The 25,322-nt window shown below is 38.5% G+C and overlaps 1 protein-coding gene across 1 annotated transcript in view; it reads right to left on the bottom strand.

Annotated features, from left to right (window-relative positions):
* The window catches only part of jag1b (jagged canonical Notch ligand 1b), a 74,162-nt gene that overhangs the window by 33,066 nt on the left and 15,774 nt on the right, over positions 1–25,322 (bottom strand). The window contains exon 3 of the mRNA XM_061987714.2: positions 1,813–1,864. Coding sequence (XP_061843698.2) covers positions 1,813–1,864 — 52 coding nt within the window. The remainder of the gene's footprint in view (positions 1–1,812; positions 1,865–25,322) is intronic.

Genomic DNA, 25,322 nt, shown 5'->3' with positions numbered 1-25,322 from the left:
TGTCTAACCAAAAGAAAGGCCTGAGCACAAATCGCACATGATAGCTGATTATATGTAATCAAAGCAAAAATGTGTACTGGCGAGGGAAAGCAAGCGAAAAAGAGAAGGCAGCTTTTAATGAGCACTTTTAACTGCCTTTTCCCCCTCACACTCTTCCTTACCAACTATCCAGAACTCAGGTTTGAAGCTTGATGCTGCCCTTTACGTCTGCTCGGGCCAGGACAGAACCACAGTCGCCATAAATTATAGTGTGAAGACACCAACGCCACTTTCAGTGCTGGGGCCAGTGTGCATCAGCATTTTTTACCCCGGCTCACATACAGTGTCAAGTTAAGCTTTTTTTGAATGTCTGACTATGTTGTTGACAACACTTTCACCGATACCACACATGCACACACACTTTTTGTTCAAACACGAGGGGGGTCGGGGGGTCACGGCTCTATCAAGAGGACAAGGACTAACCTGGGCCACTGGACCTTGCTCCAAACACACACAGCTAATTTCCCCACAGCGCTAAATAAAGTTTTCTGAATATTGAACACTAAACTAGCGCTATACACAGAGGCTACACTGTACACCACATACAGGACTCACACACGCATGCAATTCTTGTGAATCTTTCACCTGGGGGAGAATGAAAAAATGTGTCACGGCCGTTATTTACTGTGCTCACACGAGTGGTGGGTGCTGACCGGAGGGTTAGTCGCTCCTCTGTGTAGTATGATGCAATACAAATGAACAGGAGGGTAGAGGTTGGCTCACTGTCATTTATTTACCATGCTGGGGCGGGGTGCAAAGAGAGGTGGTTACTGGAATCACAGGGACCGGTAATATTTCACAGCGCCCTGGAATCTAGCATCTCAGCTATGTGGCACTTCTTTAGTGTGCAGCAAGCTGCAGTGTTGAGGGTGGCACATCCCTGCTAAGTGTTGCCTTGCTCGAGACTGAGCGCAAAGTACACAAACTTTATAGAAGTCACACTCCAGCAAAAGAAATGACTGCATTCAGAAGATATTAGCTACATACTTCAGTGACGTCTATTTAAAGCTCTTTTGAAGTAGCAAAATGAGACAAACACACTTTCGAGGCTCAATGTAAGAAAATAACGGGGGCTTCACCAACATTGAGCGTAAGTTCGAGGGGGCTCTTCACACCAGTGCCCTAATAGATCTCTATGAAGCGCGAAATATGGCAGAAAAGACCGAAACCTTGTTGACCCTATGTACAAACAAGCATAGCCTCAAAGTCTGCTTCTGTCAACAAGCATGCCATCGCCAACCATCAGGAATAGTAAGATCAGATCATGGCACTAGAGGCCCACCTTGGCACGGGTAATATAGATCAACAAACCGGCCCCCACTTTCGTGCATGAACGGTGGTTGCGGGAGCAGGCCAGGAACGCTTCACGCCCCAGTGACAGTGAGACTGCATGACCCCTACCCTGGCGGGCAGCACCTGCCATCACTCATCGAGGCAGAATGAAAACATTTTCACTTCATGTGATGGACGCCGCCTGCACACTTCCTACTGAACCCCTGCGCCCCCCGCCCCCCTTTACTTTACACGCATGCACGCCTCCCCTTCGCCTCAACCCTCATTCCCTGGTCTCCTGCTACCCCTCCTTACAGCCACCTGACAACACGTTCTTTTTTCAAGGCGCACACTCGCCCAGGAGACTTTGCGGAAAGAGAGTAGATAAGGGGCTCAGGAAAAATGTACTTCCTTTTCTGACATTGCAGACGCTGTTGTGAAAGACAGACAAAAAGAAGGAAAAGGAGGGCAGGCAAATGGGGTGCAATATATTTCACTCACCGCTGGTTTCATTGTTGAAGTCCAAAGCTTCCACTATCAAAGTGTAGGATCTCTGAAGAAGACAGAACAAAAATGGATGATTAAAACATATTTTAAAAACATCTGTATATACCTGTAATAATTCAGCTTTGATTTGTGTATTAGAAATAGCAAATGATCACACATGAAACTAATCCTAAACACATTTTATAGAAGATCCATCTCGCAAATAAACCCTCTGTGAAACCTAACCAACAACAACAGTTTTGTTGATCTGATTAAAGGGAGGATAAGCTTGCTTTTTTTAAGGGGGGGTTAGAGAAATGGCAGGAAAGATGAGCAGACAATCCCCGCAGAAGGAGCATCTACAGCACAACCTCCGTGACCTAGCCGGATGACACGGCACTGACTCCTGAGTAATGACTTCAACAAGTCATAATAAAACAAAAAGTACACAGAGGGATAACGCAGGCAGCCACGCCAAAAATATGTCTTCATCTCAGCCACAAAAACCTTGCTCACTTTTGAAAACTGTTTTTTCCCCCAAATAAAGTTTTCCACATGTTTACAAAATGTGGCCAGAGACGTCAGCGGATTACTTCCAAAGTTCTGAGAAAGCAGATCTGTTTTGCAGTCAGAGAGATTTGCAATTTCATGCTCATTTAAAACAGCACTACAAAGGCTGTGAACCATCCACACTTGACAATTCAGCGTCACAAATTAACAGGAAGGACAAAATAATAAAAATAAAAATAACTAAAAAAAGTTTTGGGGAAAAAGCATAGGAGAAACCGAGAGAACGCTGCATTCTAGCATGGTTGTCTGTACTCATAACACACAAGGACTGATTCAGGGTCAGTAGCACTCACGCCAATATGAGCTTACACATTCATGCCGCCCTGCACCAAAGTCACAAGGGAGCAGACAACATGCCTGCGAGTGCACACAACAAAGTGTCATCCACTTCCAGTGCTCACACATCCACGTGCTCAATTGTCACACTTTCACCCCAGCAACTCTTCTTGGAGGCGCTCGTTGTCGTTACAATGACCTCATAGCCAACACACCTGCTCAGAGGAAAACCCCTGATGGCTCTCAACAGAGGGAGAGTGGCAATGAGTCACAACTCTGCACCTATTTTTCAGCTGTGCCCCGTTTTGTCAGCCATTAAACTTTCCATCTCTCCAGCAGACATTTGTCTAATCGTGTGCCAGCGTCTCCCTGCAATCAGAGCGCCTATTATTTGAAACACAGCACTCATCATCAGCATGCATGGTAGACTCTGACTCACAACTTGGCTGCAAACGCAACACACACACACAACGGTGGAAATGCAGGACCTAATCAGCAAATATCACCGCCCAACATACAGCTACATTAATAGGAACATGGGTCCACTACAACACCACTCCCCACTCCAACATTTAACAATGTTATTACTTTGGTGTTCCCCTCATGTGTTCTCCATTACAGCCCACACTCCAGCCTGTTGGACTACAACAACTTTTTTTAAATCAGGGGAGACATCCTGCCTTCATCTAAGTCAATAATAAATGAGTGTAGATGTCAAAGGAGAGATAAAACATCAGTAGCAAATATGTTTTGGTGTAAAATTAAAGTGTGTATGTCCAGAGACTCAATTTTTAAACTCCTGTTTCCATATGAGTCAGTACTAGAGATGTCCGATAATGGCTTTTTTGCCGATATCCGATATTCCGATATTGTCCAACTCTTAATTATCGATACCAACCGATACCGATAAATACAGTCGTGGAATAAACACATTATCTTATGCCTAATTTTGTTGTGATGCCCCGCTGGATGCATTAAACAATGTAACAAGGTTTTCCAAAATAAATCAACTCAAGTTATGGAAAAAAATGCCAACATGGCACTGCCATATTTATTATTGAAGTCACAAAGTGCATTATTTTTTTTAACATGACTCAAAACAGCAGCTTGGAATTTGGAGCATGAGGAAATTGAGGTGGGCGGGGTTGGGGAATAGCAGCAGGTGTATATTGTAGCGTCCCGGAAGAGTTAGGGCTGCAAGGGGTTCTGGGTATTTGTTCTGTTGTGTTTATGTTGTGTTACGGTGCGGATGTTCTCCCGAAATGTGTTTGTCATTCTTGTTTGGTGTGGGTTCACAGTGTGGCGCATATTTGTAACAGTGTTAAAGTTGTTTATACGGCCACCCTCAGTGTGACCTGTATGGCTGTTTTCAAGTATGCCTTGCATTCACTTGTGTGTGTGAAAAGCCGTAGATATTATATGACTGGGCCGGCACGCAAAGGCAGTGCCCTTAAGGTTTATTGGCGCTCTATACTTCTCCCTACATTCGTGTACACAGCGGCGTTTTAAAAAGTCATGAATTTTACTTTTATCAACCAATACCAATAATTTGGAAACCGATACCGATAATTTCCGATATTACATTTTAAAGAATTTATCGGCCGATATTATCGGACATCTCTAGTCAGTTCGTGTCTAAGCACTAAATTAGTCTGATTTATCAAATAGTTTGGCTCTAAATAAGCCCACTAGAACCCATGGAAACACCTTAATCCGATTGTGTTCGGTTTTTGAAAAGTCTGACTAACACACCTGGATTATGCGATTGGAAACGAAACCAGTCTCAACATGCAGGATATAACCCGAAAGCAGATACCATTCAATAAAAGCATAGCGACAACTGTAATGAAGAGAATATTGTTTATTTGCTTCACAGATTGAAAGAACAGAACATTTTGAAGGGCATTGATGGTAGAAAGAAAGAAACAGATTTATTTAAGAAAGTAGCTAAGGAAATGTAAAATGCTGGCTTAATTTGGACTCCCGTACGAAATACGAACGAAATGAAAGATAATGAAGTACGTATATTAAAGGCGAATAATAAAGCGTACACACTCCAAACTTTTCGCACAACTGGCAAGATAGTCCAGGACAATAGCAATCTTCATCTGGTCTTTTATGTCAGATTTAAAACTTCTTCCATCAATCCACAGAGCTTTTTGATGGAACTCTGAGACATTGAAAAGTTTAGTTTCCATGATTCTGCGTCCGAAAATTCCTTCGAAAAAACTCTTCCGCCAGTCTTCCTTTGCTTTGGACCTGCATCTGCCCGTATACATTCCTGGTAGTAGCGTCATGTTCGTAACGCAATCCAAGATCATCTCTTGATGCTGTCTGCTATTAAACGTCAGCATAGCCAATAGAGACATACATTTTGTAATATGTGCCAATATTACAGCGGACATCACATACAATAAGTTGTAAGGATCTGCAAATGGTTTGTGTGACATCATAGGTCAACCGGAAAAGCAACTCAGTTATCCGCAAAAATTAAATAAGCACTCCGAGTGTACAGGAGGCCAATGACGTATGAACAATATTCGCATTAAGAGAGAGAGTATGGACACTTGGACGTCAAACGTAGGTGTGAAAATACAAAACAAAAAAAACTATTTGAGAAATCAGACTAATTTAATGTATAGAAATGTAGTGAGTGTTGTGCAGAGCGCAAAAATGAAGCCATATTTAAAGAGTCTCAGGGTTTCCCCCAGATTGTTAACATAAATGCACCGGTGGGGGCGTAGCTCAGGGTGTGGTCAATGTGACATAATTTGCATAAAGATGACGATGCATTATTTTTGTTAAAGGCTAAACAAATGTTATACATACATTTAAAAACAAACCTGTGTTGTTAATTAGTATAAACATATATTTCAGAGCTTGGTCCGCATTGTCGGCAGTTAGTCTGACCCATTTCCAGTGAGGGTTAGACCGCGCCAGGGCTGCCCTTTGTCACAGATTCTGTTTACAACTTTTATGGACAGAATTCCTAGGCATAGTCAGGGCGTTGAGGGGATCCAGTTTGGTGGCTGCAGGATTAGGTCTCTGCTTATTGTTCACAAACAAAAGGGAAGAGTGGATCATGAGAGTGACAAGCGGATCGGTGCGGCGTCTGCAGTGATGCGAACAAGATCACTGAAATTAGTTTCCTCCATCGGGTGGCGGGCATCTCCCTTAAAGATAAGGTGAGAAACTATCATTCGGGAGGAGCTTAAAATTAAGCCACCTCTCCTCCACATCAAGAGGAGCCAGATGAGGTGGTACGGGTATCTGGTCAGAATGCCCCCCAAACGCCTTCCTGGGGAGGTGTTTAGGGCGTGTCCGACTAGTAGGAGACCCTGGGGAAGACCCAGGACACGGTGGCGAGACCATGTTTCCCAGCTGGTCTGGGAACACCTCGGGATCCACTGTGAAGAGGTAGACGAAGTAGCTGAAGAGAGGGAAGTTTAGGCTTCTCTGCTTAGGCTGCTGCCCCCGCAACCAGACTCCAAATAATTGGAAAAAGATGGGATTTATTTCTTATATTGTTTTGCTCTATTTTTCTATTGTTGCTTAATGTAGAATGTACTTTGTTGAGCATATTTCAAGTTTCTATATATGTCTCCAATCCTTTGAGTGACTTTTCTTTAATATTAAAAATGACTAGCAACAAACCTGGTATCTTTTTCTGGTGTTATCCGAGACTGTACTCATATTTAGAGACTCTTTACTTCTGTCACTGGATGTCTGCAACCAACAGCGAGCCTGACGTCCCACTTGCTTGGCGCTGCTGTTTAAACTGCATTTTCTCTCCTTAAAAGCCACCACGATCCTCTTAATATTTGCATATTTTGTAGATTGCTGTATATCTTGGATATAATAAAGTGCCTCCACATACCAGAAAGGCTGCCTGCCCTCCAGACAATCCCATGCTTATTGCTTACGTCATCACAACATCCAGATTCAGTAGCCCTGTTTTGGTGATAGAAATATATATATATCTTTTGGGGTCGCAGGAGTGCTGGAGCCTATCCCAGCTGCATTCAGGCGGAAAGCGGGGTACACCCTGGACAAGTCGCCACCTCATCGCAGGGCAAACACAGATAGACAACATTCACACACTAGGGACAATTTTTGTTATAAATGAGTATATTACTTGAATTTGTTCTCACATAAAATCCTTAATTTTTAACTTGTGGCTGATGTAATTTTAGCGTGGAGGGCCACCTCAATCAATTACATGTAGGGGAAACCCTGAGTCTATACTGTGTCAACAGTGCCTCCGCTGGCTGCAGCCAAGTAGTGCACATTTGCCTTAAAGGGGAACTGCACTTTTTTGAAATACTGCCTATTGTTCACAATCATTATAAAAGACATGATGACGGATATATATTTTTTTAGTGCATTCTAACTCGTACATAAACGTAAATAAAAGTTATTCCATCTATTAAAACACTATAAAAAAAACATCCAAAAAGCCCCAACAATACTCCATTTACATTTTGTGACTTGAATATTAAAGTATTAGTGATATTGTCATTACAAGCGGCACCGTGATCATGAGCTTGCTAGTCTACGTTGACGTGATCGACTGATCAGCTGCTACCTCGTTTCCTTGATCGTCAAACTTGAATGTAATTTATAAATAACGCATCTCACCTGGGTAGAAGGACGAGGACGTATTCTGACAAGTTGGTACACTTTGACAGCCAAATTAGACCCGGAATTGGCGAGAACGACACGAAAAGAAGCTTAGTTCCACCCACTTTTTCTTCGCTAGGATTACGAGTCATTCTTCATCTAAAAACAGGAATATTTCAACATTTTATCAGTCGGCATCCTAATGACAGCAGACATTGCACAGTAAGTGATAATTTATTATATTTGTTGGCTCTCATGAAATCTGCAGCGAGTAGAAATCAGTGATATAGTGGGACATTTTGATGTATTTTTTATATTAAAGCGCAACGTATGCTTAAAATGCGTAACATTTGTAAACATTAAATGTTATTATAAATGTGCCCATTACATATTTACTTACATCATGCATATAAAACATATAATAGGCTCCATTGTAAGCAGACCTTTGATCGCATTCATTTAATATTTAGAATGCATTAAAACAAAGAAAAACATGTGTTCTTGTCTTACGTAAGGATGGTGAATGCAAAATTCCAGAAAAAGTGCAGTTCCCCTTCAAGATGCAATTAGGGAAGCACCATTTACCTGTATTAATTAATGATAAACCGTGACAAAACTCCACTCACTAGCTAGCCTAAATGCTGCTTAAACATGAATAAAATAAATAATGTATTTTCCCCATTTCAAAACGTCATACCCAATCTAAACTTGTATAAACACATTGCTGTCTGAACAACTAAGCTATTCAATTGTGCACACAGAAATTACAGGCTGCACGCTCATAGAACAAAATGTTAATCTATGGTGATAATTGTGAAGAGCCTTGTAAATGAACCCGTGTGACGTCACAAACTGGAGCCGTAAACCTTTTTAAATTCAAACAGAAGAACATGAACATATATCAACACTCAATATTATGAATCTTAAAAAGACATGTTAAGTCTTCTTAACATGTAATGACATGAATACTTAACATGTCATTACATGTTAAGTCTTTAACATGTAATGACATGAAGAGTTAACATGTAATTACATGTTAAGTCTTCTTAAGTCATATTATTCTTCTGCCAAGTAGAGTATATCATCTGTCCTAAAAAAAAAAAATGGTTAAAAGGTTTTAATGTATTAGTACTTTTTGAGCACATTCAACAACATTGTGATAATAATAACCTGAGAATAACTGGCCACAATAACCGTGTTTAGGGGTACAAGGATATGAAAATGTCATATAATGGTTATTGTGACCAAAATTATCTTACAGTTACACAGTCACCGTATTGTTGAAAGTGCTAAAAAAGTACTTATCTGAAATCTGTTAAAGTTTTTTTTTTTTTTTTTTCAAATAACTAAAATGGACATTAAGAAAACCCACGATTTTGAAGGTTTGGTTATTCTTATGCTTCACTGATAGTGTTTTAGTCTTAGTATTTTATCCGTTTTACTGGCTAAGCTTTTATTGTTTTGAATATTGGTTTGTACTGTAGCACTTTAAAATGTATTGAAATGAAAAATGCGTAACAAATACAATTTTTTATTAGGGCTGTCAAACAATTAAAATATTTAATCGTGATTAATCCAATTGTTCATAGTTAACTCAAAATGAATCGCGATATCGCAGATAGGTATCATTTTTCATCATTAATAAGTGTACCCTAGACAGATAATTTTCAGGGGGGAGGGGCTATCCCAGCTGTAATCTGTGATATTTATACTTGAATAAATGCTTCTGATATTCTGTACATTACAATTTGTACAAGTTAATGGTCTTCATATTGCGGCATAACAATGTTTTAACCTTCTCTATTAATTAATCAAATGTAATATTGAGCCTGCTAATCACTCTGAAATTGAGGACTCGACCAGAACATGTTATAAAAGAATGTACACAATATTTCAGCCAGCCAGCCTTTCTCTCATTAAAAGCCGCCAGTGTCAGGTGTGAAGATCGCTGTCTGCAGGTATATCTCGAATATATTAAAGTATGTCCACAGCGCGGACAGGCTACCTGCGCTCCAGACAACTCTGTGCCTATAGCTTACGTCATCACAACATCAGTTCCAATAGCACTGTTCCGGTGATTAAAATAAGTATTTTTCCGGCCAAATTTTCGGTGTATCATTAGTCTATAGGGCGCAAATAAACTATATGTAGCCATTCATACTGTAACTACCTGCTGGTGTTAATGTGTATGTTAGTGTGTTATGATGGTCATTTTTCCCATGGTCTGTGAACACACCGTGTCGGCACAGAACGAACAAGTGTTGTGTGTCTTGAAATGAAGCATGGAGGCAGACGTGTGTGCACGAAGGAAATACTTGTCGGAATTGGGCCCATTATTATGAAATTGGCAATTAAAGCTAAAAACTAAGTCAGAGATTGTTCGTTTTCTCCTGGACGCTACAATACATTATATTACTTTATTTTGTTAGATGTGGAGGCTAATATGAAGCCGTACATTAAGGAGAAACTCTAAATCTAGTTCAACCGGATGTATCGCGTAACACTTTTATTTTGAAGCCGGAAAAGTGTGATTGTTTTGAGAAAGTGTCTTGACATGTTTTAATGTCGGATCGACTGTTGGCAATAAAAAAAAAAAGTCTCCTTTCGATAGCCTGCCGACCATCTTTAATTTCTGTTGAGCTTTTATATAATTTAACTTAGTAAAGCAGTCACAGTAACAATCTAAATGTTATGTTATCACTGCACCTTAACCGTAATCTGAACACGGAAGTAAAGCACCCACCTGCAGGCCTTTGCTACAGGGATGTCTCCTCTTCACACGGCGAAAAATAGTATTTTCTTTTCGGGAGAACAACTTGCCTTGGCTTTATACCTGATATTTCCATAAGGTAGACTTCTTTTGTCCATTTTTGCTTACTTGAGTCTCATCAGTAGCAAGTGAACTGCAGCCAAGTTCCCCCGCTACGGCACGGCCCGAGTGTCAAAAAGGAAGTGTTCGCATTAATTGCCCGATAAAAAAACTAGTGCCCTTATTGAAATTTATAGTTAGCGCGTTATTATTGCGTTAATTTTGACAGCTCTAATTATTATTGTTTATTATTTCTGGCGGGCATCGTGTCCGACTCTGTTCAGCTGTCCTTAAACGCACCGTAAAAACACCTCAGCCTCTTTTCCTCTGAGGAAAGATCACTGAGAGATACTAAGAGAACACGGCTTGTAGGTTCAATGTACACAAGTGAATATCTTAGTTGCTCGGACAGCAATGTGTTTATACAAGTTCAGATTGTGGTATGTCGTTTCTTAATGGGGAAACAATCATGTCTCTTGTTTTCATGTCAACATTTATAAGCACGCGAGCTGGCGCCAGTCAATTTGCGAGTTTATCGAAGTGCAGTTATCAATCTGGGTTTTTCGATAATTTGAGTTTAAATTGTATATACTGTAGTAACCATCGGGACTTTTACCATGGTTATCATTAATACTGTTTATAGTTACAGCCACCGTAATATGACATTTTTATAGCGTTACAATACATCACTAGATGTGAACAATCAATTTCTCTGAGTCGACTGAACTAGGTTTATTATCCCCAAAAATGTACAGAACCTAAGTAAAACCTAGTTTCTGGTAAAACCTGGTAAAAAAAAAAAAATCACAACTGAATAAGTTGCACACAATTTTGTTTTGTTCCCGGATATTTGACCGTAAATTTTATCCATGCTGTGCTATATTCAGAGTCTTTAAATTTGCTTTTCCTCTCATTGTGATGATTTTTAAACTGCCTGTGTTTACTATGCACAAAAGTCCTACTTGCAGCTCGGTGTGAATTTTGCACCAGTGTCAATATGAATATGTCCTTTTCAAAAAGGAGAACTTAAATTGACACGCACATCATGAGGATCATCCACGTCTCGTAAATATTACCATCAGTCACTATTGCAACATCGTAATTGACGTAACTGTGACTGATACAAGAAGCAAAGGAAGACGCTTTAATTTTCTACAGTTGATCTTAAAGTGAGCTCTGAAACAAATCTTTCGATTTGATTTTCAAGGAATATCATGTTACTGAAGGACAACAATGGCCAAACCCAATTCCTCCCCCTAAGGGTATACCGACCTGCACCTCACACAGAAACTTCCCACTTTGGCTAAAAAATAAATACAACACTGAGGTGGATTGTCGTCATGGTGCGCAATGTTTAATGTGTTCTTGGCAAATTCCTTTTCAAGGTCGATCTCCAACACACCCATCTCTTGCACGACTTAAAACTTGCCTGAACATGGAGGTGAGGGAGCTACGCCACCATCAATTTACACCACTTTTCGCTTCACCACTTTTCCAAACTTTAAATACATTTTTCCTAAACAATGCCCAAAAGATAGAGACAAATCAAACTCACAAAATAATGCTTGGGACTCACGTAATTCATGTAAGGTTTGAACATATATTGCTGCATCATGGCAAAAACTTGAAACAAAACCTTTTTTTTTTTAGAATGCAACAAAGGGTGCGGCCAAACAGATTGGATATGATGGCAACAGGTAGCTATATTAACTAGAAAAGCACTCAGAGAGCTCAGACCTCCACCAGGCCCAATCTGCCTAGAGTAAAAAAACGTTACAAAAACTCTTAAATCCAGGCGGTGATCCGGATCCCCTTTAAACTGCAATCACGTCTTCCTTATTCCATTTCCAATATTTCCTTGACGTTTAATCAATATCCACCCAATAGTTTTTTAGCTATGTTGCTTATTGATAGAGACAAACAAACCCCACAAATCAAAGTGTAAATGAAATAGATAAATCTGTGCACGTTTGTTTGTATCTGTCGCTTCCAAACATGCTGCAAAAGAGTTTACGCACCTGGTTCTATAGCAGAATGAAATAAATGGAGTGAACCCTTTTATTAGTCATCCACACTACAAATATATGTACCGTATATTCGGACTATAATGCGCACTTAAAATCCTTTAATTTTATCAAAAATCGACAGTGCGCCTTATAGCCTGGTGCGACTACTGTACGGATTAATTCTGGTTGTGCTTACCGACCTCAGCAACTTTATTTGGCACATGATGTAATAAGTATTACCAGTAAATGCCAGTTGCACATAGGAGAACCGTGTGGTACCGACTGCAAGATGATGCTAGCAGGCAAGCCAAAAACTTTGATGTTTCATTGAGAATATACAAACCCCGTTTCCATATGAGTTGGGAAATTGTGTTAGATGTAAATATAAACAGAATACAATGACTTGCAAATCCTTTTCAACCCATATTCAATTGAATGCACTACAAAGACAAGATATTTGATGTTCAAACTCATAAACTTTATTTTTTTTATGCAAATAATAATTAACTTAGAATTTCATGGCTGCAACACGTGCCAAAGTAGTTGGGAAAGGGCATGTTCACCACTGTGTTACATGGCCTTTCCTTTTAACAACATTCAGTAAATGTTTGGGAACTGAGGAGACACGTTTTTAAAGCTTCTCAGGTGGAATTCTTTCCCATTCTTGCTTGATGTACAGCTTAAGTTGTTCAACAGTCCGGGGGTCTCCGTTGCGGTATTTTAGGCTTCATATTGCGCCACACATTTTCAATGGGAGACAGGTCTGGACTACAGGCAGGCCAGTCTAGTACCCGCACTCTTTTACTATGAAGCCACGTTGATGTAACACGTGGCTTGGCATTGTCTTGCTGAAATAAGCAGGGGCGTCCATGGTAACAATGCTTGGATGGCAACATATGTTGCTCCAAAACCTGTATGTACTTTTCAGCATTAATAACGCCTTCACAGATGTGTAAGTTACCCATGTCTTGGGCACTAATACACCCCCATACCATCATAGATGCTGGCTTTTCAACTTTGCGCCTATAACAATCCGGATGGTTCTTTTCCTCTTTCGTCGGGAGGACACGACGTCCACAGTTTCCAAAAACAATTTGAAATGTGGACTCGTCAGACCACAGAACACTTTTCCACTTTGTGTCAGTCCATCTTAGATGAGCTCAGGCCCAGCGAAGGGTGTTGTTGATAAACTGTTTTTGCCTTGCATAAGAGAGTTTTAACTTGCACTTACAGATGTAGCGACCAACTTTAGTTACTGACAGTGGGTTTCTGAAGTGTTCCTGAGCCCATGTGGTGATATCCTTTACACACTGATGTCGCTTGTTGATGCAGTACAGCCTGAGGGATCGAAGGTCACATGCTTAGCTGCTTACGTGCAGTGATTTCTCCAGAAATACGGTATATATATTGCTAAATAACTGATAGACAGGCAAACTCCAACGTACACATAACATCTTGGCAGAAGTAATTAAAAGCAGTTTTCATTACAGACCGCAAAATACCCACCAGCATAATCTAACAGCAATTTTCAAACTGTAGTACGTGCACCACTAGTGGTACACGGCGCTCCATTTAGTAGTACGCCAAATAATCACTTGATTAAAGTACAAATTATCAATCCATCTATCCATTTTCTACCGCTTGTCCCTCTCGAGGTCACGGGGGGTGCTGGAGTTGATCTCAGCTGCATTCGGGCGGTAGGCCATTATATTCTCCTATATTCAAACATTGTTCTGTTCAAACTGTGTGTAATGTTACAGTGGCCCAAAATATTAAATGTACTTGTTGAACAAAACATCTGCCTTGTTTTAAATGAACACTTGGGCCTGCTACGCTACTTTAGTTTAATGTTGGTCATTATGGTGGTACAAGTGTTTTCTGAAGTGGTACTTGGTGATCAAAGTTTGAGAACCACTGATCAAACACTTGTGGTCGAAGTAAAAATGCATTCCCCTTTATATAGGATTTATCTTACTTTAAATTATCTCTGCCCAATTTTGTGACCTGTTACTTTTCATCAACAAATAAATGTCTTTTTGGCTTTTTCCTGTATTTGGACTCCCTAAACATGCATATATAATACAATTTTTTTCAAGTAGACAACAAAAAAAGTTCTAATTTGTTTTTCCAGATAGAACAATTAACTACCGTATTTTCCGGACTATAGAGCATACCGGGACGTAAGCCGCACCCATTAATTTTTAGAGGAAAAAGATGTTCCTTATATTAGCTGCACTGGACTATAAGCCGCAGATAGATACTTTGTGAAATTACTTATTTACACAGAAGCATTTTGTAAATGTTTACTTACATACCTTAATTGTTTCTAAACGGTCACTGTAACACAGCAGTAAAACGGCTGATCAAACAAAACAGAAGTCATAATCCTGGACGCACTAGCTGTGGAAGATAGCTTTCCAATCAACTAAACAGACTCAATAAGTCCACAGTGACGTTTTGGTCAATTAACAAAACTGAAACAATACAAAAAGAATGTTAATAATACATAATCTGACAAAAATAATTGTAAACGTGTTAGCATAGTAGCTAATGCCTTGTAAAACGCTATGGACGGCTAGAAGACCAAACGGCAACTGTACTTCCGGTAGGTTTGAAAAAAAATCTAAACAGAAGAGCAATGCAGCCACTGCAGCACCTGCAGTGCGCAAACTCATCCATAAGGTGGCCTCATAGCACATACAATAACACATCAATTAGGTGTGTTTGCTTGTTGTTTTTTTTATAAAACATTTATTTTATAGCCGACTGTCAGCAAAGAAAAATCCATAAATTAGCCGCACCGTTTTATAAGCCACAGCGTTCAAAGCCTAGGAAAAAAGTAGTGGCTTATAGTCCGGAATTTACAGTATTAATTATTATTAACTTTGATTAACCATTCAATAAGTGTAACTAATACAAATCAATACAAATAATGATATCCTGACAAATAATGAAATCCTGACCGAATTGAGTTACTGGAACTTTGAAAACGCTTACAGTTTCTGCACAGCTGCTACAATGAGTGCACATGAGAGCGGTGGTATGTGTGCTGTGATCTGTGTGGCAGCAAACATTTTTAAATCTTTATTAATGACTTGTTAAAATTGCCATTTCACTGTTGAAGATGTGCATTTATTAGAAAAAATTAATAAAGTTTATCGCAAGCAAAAAAATAAACAAAAAAAAGGTTTTATTAATCTATATTCTCTAAAATACGCAATGAGGCTATAAAAGGTGTTTTGTCCGATATATTACTCGATCACTAAAATCATTGATTTCCTGCCCACACAGTGAACTCATTGGGCCCCTAAAATGCCTCCAGCGTACAGAAGCCAACAATGACGAAGAAAATTGATGACTGCGGCCTTAACTATTATTAGGATGGGCGATATGGTCTCAAATCTGTACCGCAATATATATTGCAGCCTCTGCTGTAACGATGTAATGATATACTATTTGGAATATAAATAATATAACTACTTCAAAACGGGTTACAAAGGCTCCCAATTAGGCTGCTAAACAGTAACATATTGCGCCATTTCTGGTTGTATTACACTGACCCCTCAAATTTTCAAGATTGTTGAATGATTACATTTTTGATCATAATTAAAATCAGACAAAAACACAGAATGGTGGTGCAACAATACCAGTTATATATTCACATTAGTCTCTTAATTCCTTGTATTACATTAAATAAAAGTCAATAGTACAAAATAACTAAACAATTAGGCAAAAACTATTGGCTCTAATTTATATCATTTTGTTTGTGCCCTTAAAGCCCTTTGAGTGCAGGGAATTATATACTCTGTTTATAAACAACAGTGCAGCGAATTATATCCTGAGTTTGCGAACAATAACAAAAATGAGGAGCGATTTTGAGATAAAAAATATTGATCTATTTACTGTAATAACAACTATATAGTATATTATTCCTGGTTTTGTTACTGGTTACGCTGTAGCCTTAGCGTTAGCATGGCTTCTTGTCTCCTCCTACGATGTGTAATGCAGCATGTTGAGCTCGTCCTCATCCTCCTGTGATAATGAAAAATGTAAGATTTGCCACCATGAAAGCGAGGATTACTGATTTAGAAATGGCTTCCCATTGTGGAGGGACATTAGCTGCTAGCTCGCTAGTGAGGACACTACGTTACGTTGAGGACGTGTCCATAATTGTTGCTGTCAGAATTGCCGCACACAGCTAGAATGTGTAATCTACATGCATTATTACAAAATGACAATAGTAGGGCTGCACGATTTTGAGGAAAAAAACCTACTGTATTTTTCGGAGTATATGTCGCTCTGGAGTATAAGTCACACCAGCCGAAAATGCATAATAAAGAAGAAAAAAACCATATAAGTCGCATTTTTTGGGGAAATTTATTTGATAAAACCCAACACCAAGAATAGACATTTGAAAGGCAATTTGAAATAAATAAGGAATAGTGAACAACAGGCTGAATAAGTGTACGTTATATGACACATAAATAACCAACTGAGAACGTGCCAGGTATGTTAACGTAACATATTATGGTAAGAGTCATTCAAATAACTATAACATATAGAACATGCGATACGTTTACCAAACAATCTGTCACTCCTAATCGCTAAATCCCATGAAATCTTATAAGTCTAGTCTCTTACGTGAATGAGCTAAATAATATTATTTGATATTTTACGGTAATGTGTTAATAATTTCACACATAAGTTGCTCCTGAGTATAAGTCGCATCCCCGGCCAAACTATGAAAAAAACTGCGACTTATAGTCCGAAAAATACGGTAATTGTTCTCTCCAAAATTGCGATTCGATTCATGATTGTTATATTTTATACACAAAAATGCATAAAACTTGGAAAATAAGTGAAGGAAGACATGTTAGACCTTCAGACTGTTAATCAACATATTCTCGTTTCAAGGTGCCACACATTAGAACAATATGCAATATTTTCCTTTATAACATATTTGGCCCTATGCAGACGGACTCAGAGCTTTTGTCAACACCATGCTCTTTAACTGAAGAAATAATTGCTAAAAACGATACAGTGTTTATAATGTAATCATAATATATAATAATGCAAGAAGAAACTATTGAAAAAATATATGAACTTATTTCTCATTATTGTAGAATTGTTTACCATAGTGCTGTAATTGGACGGTAAATAGCGGTTATCCTAAATAAACAAAAATGGACTCATTTCTGTAAGCAAAAATGTTACCGTAATAGATATTGAACATCTTAAAGTTCATTTTTTTCTCAGTTGGAAAAATGAGGTCGGACCTTGTCTTTGTGTTTGTCATTACAAGATCATGGCATTTTTGCTCTTTCGTCTGTGTCGATGGGCTCATATCGCCCATCCAATTTGAAGTTGAAATATTCCCACAACAAGACATTTGGCTTTGTAATCCTATATTTTTCTTCCTAATTGGTGTTACTTTGTGGCACTTTACACTGGCGGGGCGACTCTCTAGTCTCTCTCTGGCCAAAACAAAGATTGTGAATGACTGAAAAGAGGAGTCCCTCTGTTCAGTTAATTCCACTGTTAAATAAACACACTCAGGTGCTGAGAGCAATGCCAAAGTAAGACGTCTTTCTTCCGGTTTGAAGCGGGAGACGAACAAATGCAAGGCTCAACAATTCTAATTGGCGAACATGTCTATCACTCAAATGCCGGTGAGGACGAAAAAGAAAAAAAAAACTCAGCCCCTTGCCGTTATTTACCGCACTAAATAAAACCTCAGTCGATTCGATGTCGATTAATCATGCAGCCCAAGACGATAGCATTAAAAGTTCTAATGTATCTAATTTATATGGTGTATACTGTCCAACCCTTAATATATATTCAGTTCAGTTTCCGTTTATTTTGAACATGCATAAAATACAATTACAATGTAGTGCATCACATATTTCCAGTTGTTTCATTACAGCATGTCTGAAAAAGAGTAGGAAGAAGCAGAGCTTATTTAATTAAGCCTACCCCTTTTCCTATCATAGCAGTTTTATCCCATTTATTTGTTCTCCGTTTGTAACAAAACAGTGAATAAATAAATAAACTATAAGTAAACTAACAAATATTAAATACATAAATAATATTGAAAATGGATGGATGGATAATCCTTCTATTTTTTTCAACAGTTCAACATGTCATAATTGTTCTTCTTTGTACTTTGTGACCACTTGAGCAGTTTCTTACAGTGAATCATATTAGTGCTTTGTTTGATTTCCTTGCTCAATCCATTGTGATTGAATTCCACATACTGATATGTACGTGTATACAAATGTGTTGAATTAGATTTTCCTTAAAAGTTATATTTCTCCTCTTTTGTTGAGAATAATTGTTTGGTAATTTTTGTGGAGCAGGTTATAGTTTGCTTTTTACATAATTTTTGAGATTTGCAAATGCACCAAGTCATTGAATGTCAATATTTTTGATTCAATAAATAAAGGGTTTGTATGTTCTCTATATCCAACAATATGCATTATTCTAATTGATCTTTTTTGTAACACCGTTAGTAAATGAAGCATACATTTGTAGTTATTTCCCTATATTTCTGCACAATAACTCATATGGTAACACTAGCGAGCAGTTGAGAATATGAAGTGATTTTTGGTTTACAAATATTGTTTATATACAGATTGAACAATTTTGGTCCCAGTATTGATCCTTCGGTACGTCGCAAGATATTTTCAGCTCTGTAGACGTTTGTTCTCCTATCTTCACGTATTGCTTTCTATTGGTTAAGTAGCTTCTTAACCAGTTCAAAACCAACCCTTTGATGCCATTTCGTTCTAATTTGTTTATTAAGATATTGTGATTAATTGTGTCAAATGCTTTTGTTAAATCCATAAACACTGCAGCAGCACATTTTTTGCCGTCTATTGCATGGGTGGTCTCTTCCATTATTTCAATTTATGGCATTGATGTTGAAATGTTGGCTCTGTATCCGTATTGGTTGTCTTTGAGTGTTTCATATTTATTGATGAATGTGTTCAATCTGTTAAACAGTTTTTCAATAATTTTATAAAATTGTGGAAGTAGAGAAATAGGTCGGTAGCTTGTAAATCTTAATCCTAAAACTATAGAAAAATAAAAATGTTCCCCTCCAGATTCAGGTTTTTGATTAAAAAGCGACACTATTGATGATCCCATAGAAGGTCCCTGTCCAAGGGAACCTAAGTTAACTGCAGTTTATTTGCCCCCATTTTCACGAAAACACATTTTGGATTAAAAAATAAATAAAACAAATATATCACTATAGGTGGGAACCTTTGCGCACCTCAAGATTCAATTACGATTCAGGAGCTATGATTAAATTAAAAATCAATTATTGATGCATTTTTATTCTATGTATACGGATGCATTTTTACATTTCTTTTAGTTTCACTAAATAACCTTTAATAACTTGCAACTTGTAAAAAGAGTGCATTTGTAAGAAGAAACAGTTCAATTAATTGCCACATTACATGTGCAAAACTGGAACATGAGTGCCCTAAAACAAAGGAGCTGGTTGGAACTTGGTGAGGTGGCTCGCTGCGGTCAGCCAAATTTTAGAACTGTCTGCATTATTTAATTTACAATAAATAATCGATTGACGTTTACTAATCGATTTTACAAATCGCCCATGTCTGAATTGTGATGCATCTAAAAATGTATTATTTCCCCCACATGTATATCTCTGTATAAAGTAAACTCATAATATCTCATTTGTGTTTTCGGTTTTACATAAACAAAAATGACTTTTGTTTTATATTTATACATTTAAACAGCATAAATTGATTATCCAAAATAGTCTCTGTCCATTGAAAGGCATGTATGTTTTTCTGTAGTGTAAAATATTGGTGTTTCATGCTTTCCACTGTGGAACAATTATACCATGGACACAACAATGCAAAGTTTAGTGAGAACAACGTCAGCAGTAGCTTAAGCCTAAATAGCTTTGCAATTAATGTGGTTCTAAGCCAAATAAACACTTCCAGAATCCAAGATAGAGACTAAACCCTCGCTCCATCACAATCATTACTCCTAGGTGGTTATCAGCTCGTCTGCCACTGCCAGGTTCACTTTTCCCAGACTCCCAGCTGACTCCCAGTTTGTCTTTGAACTGCAGCATGCACGCTCCCGACTGCAGCGAGCGTCTTATCTTTTCCTGGCCAAACAGCCGCTGTCCAATAAGACAAGCAAGCAACATAAGCAGCAAAGATCACATTAGTTCAAATCACAAAAAAACACTCCTCTCACGACTAAGGGGATTTTCCGAACGCTAATGCTGCTCTTGGAGTCATATGATGTAGCCTCTCAAGGTAGTTTCTGTTTTTATTATTAATTATTATATTATAATTATATTGTATATTAATAGAGCCTATAATAATACAGTATATTTTAAATGTATTATATGTAACTAATACTAATTTTCTACAAGACTCCTTGTGTGTACATATATACATACATACATACTTATATACACATACATATATACATACACATATACATTAGGGCTGGGCGATATAGAAAATTACTATATCGTGATATTCGAATATACGTTCTCACACGGTTGCTTTTAGCTGCGGGCATTACACTTCAGGCGTTTCTCACTCTCTTTCTTGTCTCTCCTTCTCACAGAGAGATAAAACAAGCGCACCTTCTTACATACGTCACATACTGTCGCACGTGCAACGTCATACGCCCTCGCCGAGCAGAGAGGTAGCGGCATGGGTAAAGTTAGCTGTGGTGCTAACCAGAGGCGGGACCAAGTCATTGTTTTGCAAGTCACAAGTAAGTCTCAAGTCTTTGCCCTCAAGTCTCGAGTCAAGTCCCGAGTCAAGACAGGCAAGTCCCGAGTCAAGTCCAAAGTCAAGACTGGAAAGTCTCAAGTCAAGTCCCAAGTCCTGCATTTTGAGTTTCGAGTCCTTTCAAGTCCTTTTAACCACAGACTAATATATTTACACAGATTGTGTATGCTTTTAAAACGCTGTATTTATTTATTAAAACAAGTGCATTTGAAATTGCAGGAAAAAAAATAGTGCTGATATTGCACTTCATAATAATGATAAATGGGTTGTACTTGTATAGCGCTTTTCTACCTTCAAGGTACTCAAAGCGCTTTGACACTACTTCCACATTTACCCATTCACACACACATTCACACACTGATGGCGGGAGCTGCCATGCAAGGCGCTAACCAGCAGCCATCAGGAGCAAGGGTGAAGTGTCTTGCTCAGGACACAACGGACATGACGAGGTTGGTACTAGGTGGGGATTGAACCAGGGACCCTCGGGTTGCGCACGGCCACTCTTCCACTACGCCACGCACTATTAACCAGTCATTTTAAACATTAAACTCATTCCTTTACAGAATAAACACATTTGAAAAAACAAATGCAACTGTACTTATTTGCACAAGTTGTATATACACATTGTATTTCCATGGCATATTGCATTGTAACTAGTTCCACAACAGTTTCTATCCTGTTCTTACCTTATCTCATTGATCTCATCTCATACGGTATGTGTGTTTATGTGTGCGTACACATGAAAAACATAAATACATGAACATAACAATGAACAGAGTTGGTACTTTTTAGATGTCAGGGCCCTATGCAATATGTTCACATATTCTTAATATAGTATACATTTTAACTGACCTTTATTTGACTATGTTTGTCTTTTTGTAGGTGGCTAAAATATGCGGTGCTGCTGACCGCCGTCTAACGTTACGTTACTGTGTTACTGTGTGTGATACATTGACTAACGTAACGTTATGCAACCGTGCTTAAAAAAAATCACTTGACAAAAAGTATGAATAAGGTAGCAAACTGCAGTGGACGCAACAGATTGCCATGTTTGCAATGACGTTATAACCATAGACATCTTATAAGTAGACGCAGCATTGGCTGCTGTGATGCCAGCAATTTGGCCGCCATCTTGAAGTGGTGATGAGGAGCCGGCGAGCAGCCTAAACTGACAGTTGACAGGTAGAAAACAAAGATGATGTTCAGCGTTTTCCTGCTCAAATGAGCGGACTGTTGAAAATAGGAATCGGGGGATTACTTTTCACAAGTAAGATTTGACATCAACATACTATTGGTTGTATTTTGTGAAAAGAATATTAGCACAGCGTTGAGAAGGAGCAAAGATCATCAATATTTGTATGTGAAAATCACAAAGAAATCTTCTGGGGGAGGATGACCCCCTTACAGGAGTTTGGTTTAGAAACTTTCAGCCCCACCTAAAACAAAATTCACCAGCCGCCACTGATTATGATGCATTCTCATTTTAGGCAAAATATAACAATACTTTAACAGTATAATTGTAACCAGGAATAAGTCTTCAAGTAATAATATTCAAATACTAACATTGTTGGGTAAGACAGAATTTGGTTTTATTCTGAATCCAGTAAAACAGATTGGTGGTTTTAGCTGATATAAAGACTTTCAGGTGTTTATATATGTTTATGTTTAAGTATTTGGCAGACGCTTTTATCCAAAGCGACATACATAAAAAAATACATATAAAACAATCACTGTAAACATTATCATTTAAGGGAAGAATGTAATACAAAATATCAACACAAAGTGTCAAGACAGAATAAACTCTCTGCTGCTGCAGCAACAGATATACAGTCTATAGGTCCCTAAGATGTATAGATATCTAATGTATTCATACATTGTTTATGTAGGGTATACGCATGTTTATATAACCTAATCATATTGTTTCTTCAACTTAAAAATAGCTGACTGTTTTTTTCCCCCTTCTCTGGGATTATATTCCCAGTTTTGATCTCGGACGCCTGGTCACTTATAGCATATAAGAATATTCTATTACTGTTAAGCAAACTATGAATAATAAAACATGCCAAAACATGTGTCCTTTATCATAGCTGCACGTATGACAAAAAAGCTTGTGAAAATCAGTGGTATTCAGTGAGGTAACATGAATTAAATTGCGCTGACAGTTCATTGCTCCTGCCAAATGAATTGCACTGATCACCACTCCAAGATGGCGGTTACGCGTCTCGTCAGCGCCAGTAGGCAGTAGCGCTCGATGCTGCGTCTACTTATAAGATGTTTATGGTTATAGCGTTAGCAGTGAGTTTACAGCCTCACTGATTTAACTACACAGCAAATAAAAGTCACGTTAAACGTTAGCTTACATTCAAAACTTACCCTTCTTTGTGCATCTTCAAATGTCGAACGAAGTTGGAAGTTGTTGCGTCTCCGTCTGTAATATTTGAACTGCATGTTTAGCACACTGCAATTCGTTTTTTGTTGACCAAGTCGTAGTTTTTATACCCGAACTAAACCAACTTTGGTATAAATGTTTCTCACTGGCGCGTTGTTTGACAACTCTTGGTCGGTGATTGTCCTGCAATTTGATTGGATGAAGGCTGTGGGATGAAAACAACGTAGATCTAAATTTGATTGGCTATTGTACTGAGAGCACACACACTGACACGCAGCACACACGCTGATAGATAGACAGACACGTACAAAATGAAAGCTACGGAGCGCTTCTGAATAACTTTTTAATCTTTGGGTTTTGGGGAAAGTAGCAAGTCATGTCAAGTCAAAAGGGTGAAGTCCAAGTGAAGTCACAAGTCATTGATGTTAAAGTCTAAGTCGAGTTGCAAGTCTTCACATTTTGTCAAGTCGAGTCTAAAGTCATCAAATTCATGACTCGAGTCTGACTCGAGTCCAAGTCATGTGACTCGAGTCCACACCTCTGGTGCTAACGGTGCGGTGCGAGTGGTAATACGAGAGACAGAAAGATGCTAATCTGGTAACAAATTAAGGAAGAAGAATTGATTCCCAAGAAAAACAGCACGGGGTCCATCGTCAGGCGGTGGTTTGGCTTCAAGCAGGAATATGTTGAACAGACAACCGTGATATGTCAAGTATAAGGCAAAAGCGTTGCTACAAAAAGTAGCAATACTGCTAATTTGTAGAATCATTTGAAAAGTCACCCGCTAGAGAATGAAGAGTGCTTGAAACGCCGCATGTCAACATCTCCGCCGGTGCCACACCAACAAAATGCCCAAGCAACCATTTCCAGATCAACCAGGGACGGCGTGGCGCAGTGGAAGAGTGGCCGTGCGCGAACCGAGGGTCCCTGGTTCAATCCCCACCTAGTACCAACCTCGTCATGTCCGTTGTGTCCTGAGCAAGACACTTCACCCTTGCTCCTGATGGGTGCTGGTTAGCGCCTTGCATGGCAGCTCCCTCCATCAGTGTGTGAATGTGTGTGTGAATGGGTAAATGTGGAAGTAGTGTCAAAGCGCTTTGAGTACCTTGAAGGTAGAAAAGCGCTATACAAGTACAACCCATTTATTATTTATTTATAACACCGTATGAAAAAAATAGTCAACAACAGAAGGAGATAACGTCCGCAGTAACCTACCACATAGCGAAGGACATACACTATTTGATTTCCTATTATGCAGCTCATTTTTATTTGACAGTTATTGAAATATCTTGTGTGACATCATACACAAAAGAGCACTTTATTTGTTTTAAACTATTGTAGTGGCGTTGTGTACAAAAAGTGCACTTTCTCATTTAGTGTTTTGATATGTCATCTTAGTGACATCATGCACAAAAGTGCACTAATAGCTTGTTTTAAAATGTCTCTGACAATCTTGCACTTTCTGTTTTGGAAATGACATGAATGTTTGTGCCACTGCTTAATAACTGTTTAATGAATACAGTTTTGGTAAATTGACTTAGTTGTGATTTCCCTCTCTGCATGAAAGTTTAAAATGAGCATATACAGTAATAATGCAGTATGAACAAGAATGTTTTAATGTAGACTAGGGCTGGGCGATATGGCCTTTTTTTAATATCTCAATATTTTTAGGCCATATCGCGATACACGATATATATATCGATATTTTGCCTTAGCCTTGAATGAACACTTAATGCATATAATCACAGCAGTATGATGATTCTGTGTGTCTACATTAAAACATTCTTGTTCATACTGCATTAATATATGCTCATTTTAAACTTTCATGCAGAGAGGGAAATCACAACTAAGTCAATTTAGCAAAAGTGTATTTATTAAACAGTTATTAAGCAGTGGTACAAACATTCATGTCATTTCCAAAACAGAAAGTGCAAGATTGTTAGAGACATTTTAAAACAAGCTATAAGTGCACTTTTGTGCATGATGACACAAGATATTTCAATAAGTGTCACATAAAAATGAGCTGCATATCAAATAGTATATGTCCTACGGTGTTGATGTGGAAATAG

The sequence above is a fragment of the Nerophis lumbriciformis genome, linkage group LG02, assembly GCF_033978685.3.
Source record: "Nerophis lumbriciformis linkage group LG02, RoL_Nlum_v2.1, whole genome shotgun sequence".
Classification (NCBI taxonomy): domain Eukaryota; kingdom Metazoa; phylum Chordata; class Actinopteri; order Syngnathiformes; family Syngnathidae; genus Nerophis; species Nerophis lumbriciformis.
Note: the sequence above shows the minus strand (reverse complement) of the source record. Positions and strands in the feature narration are given on the sequence as shown.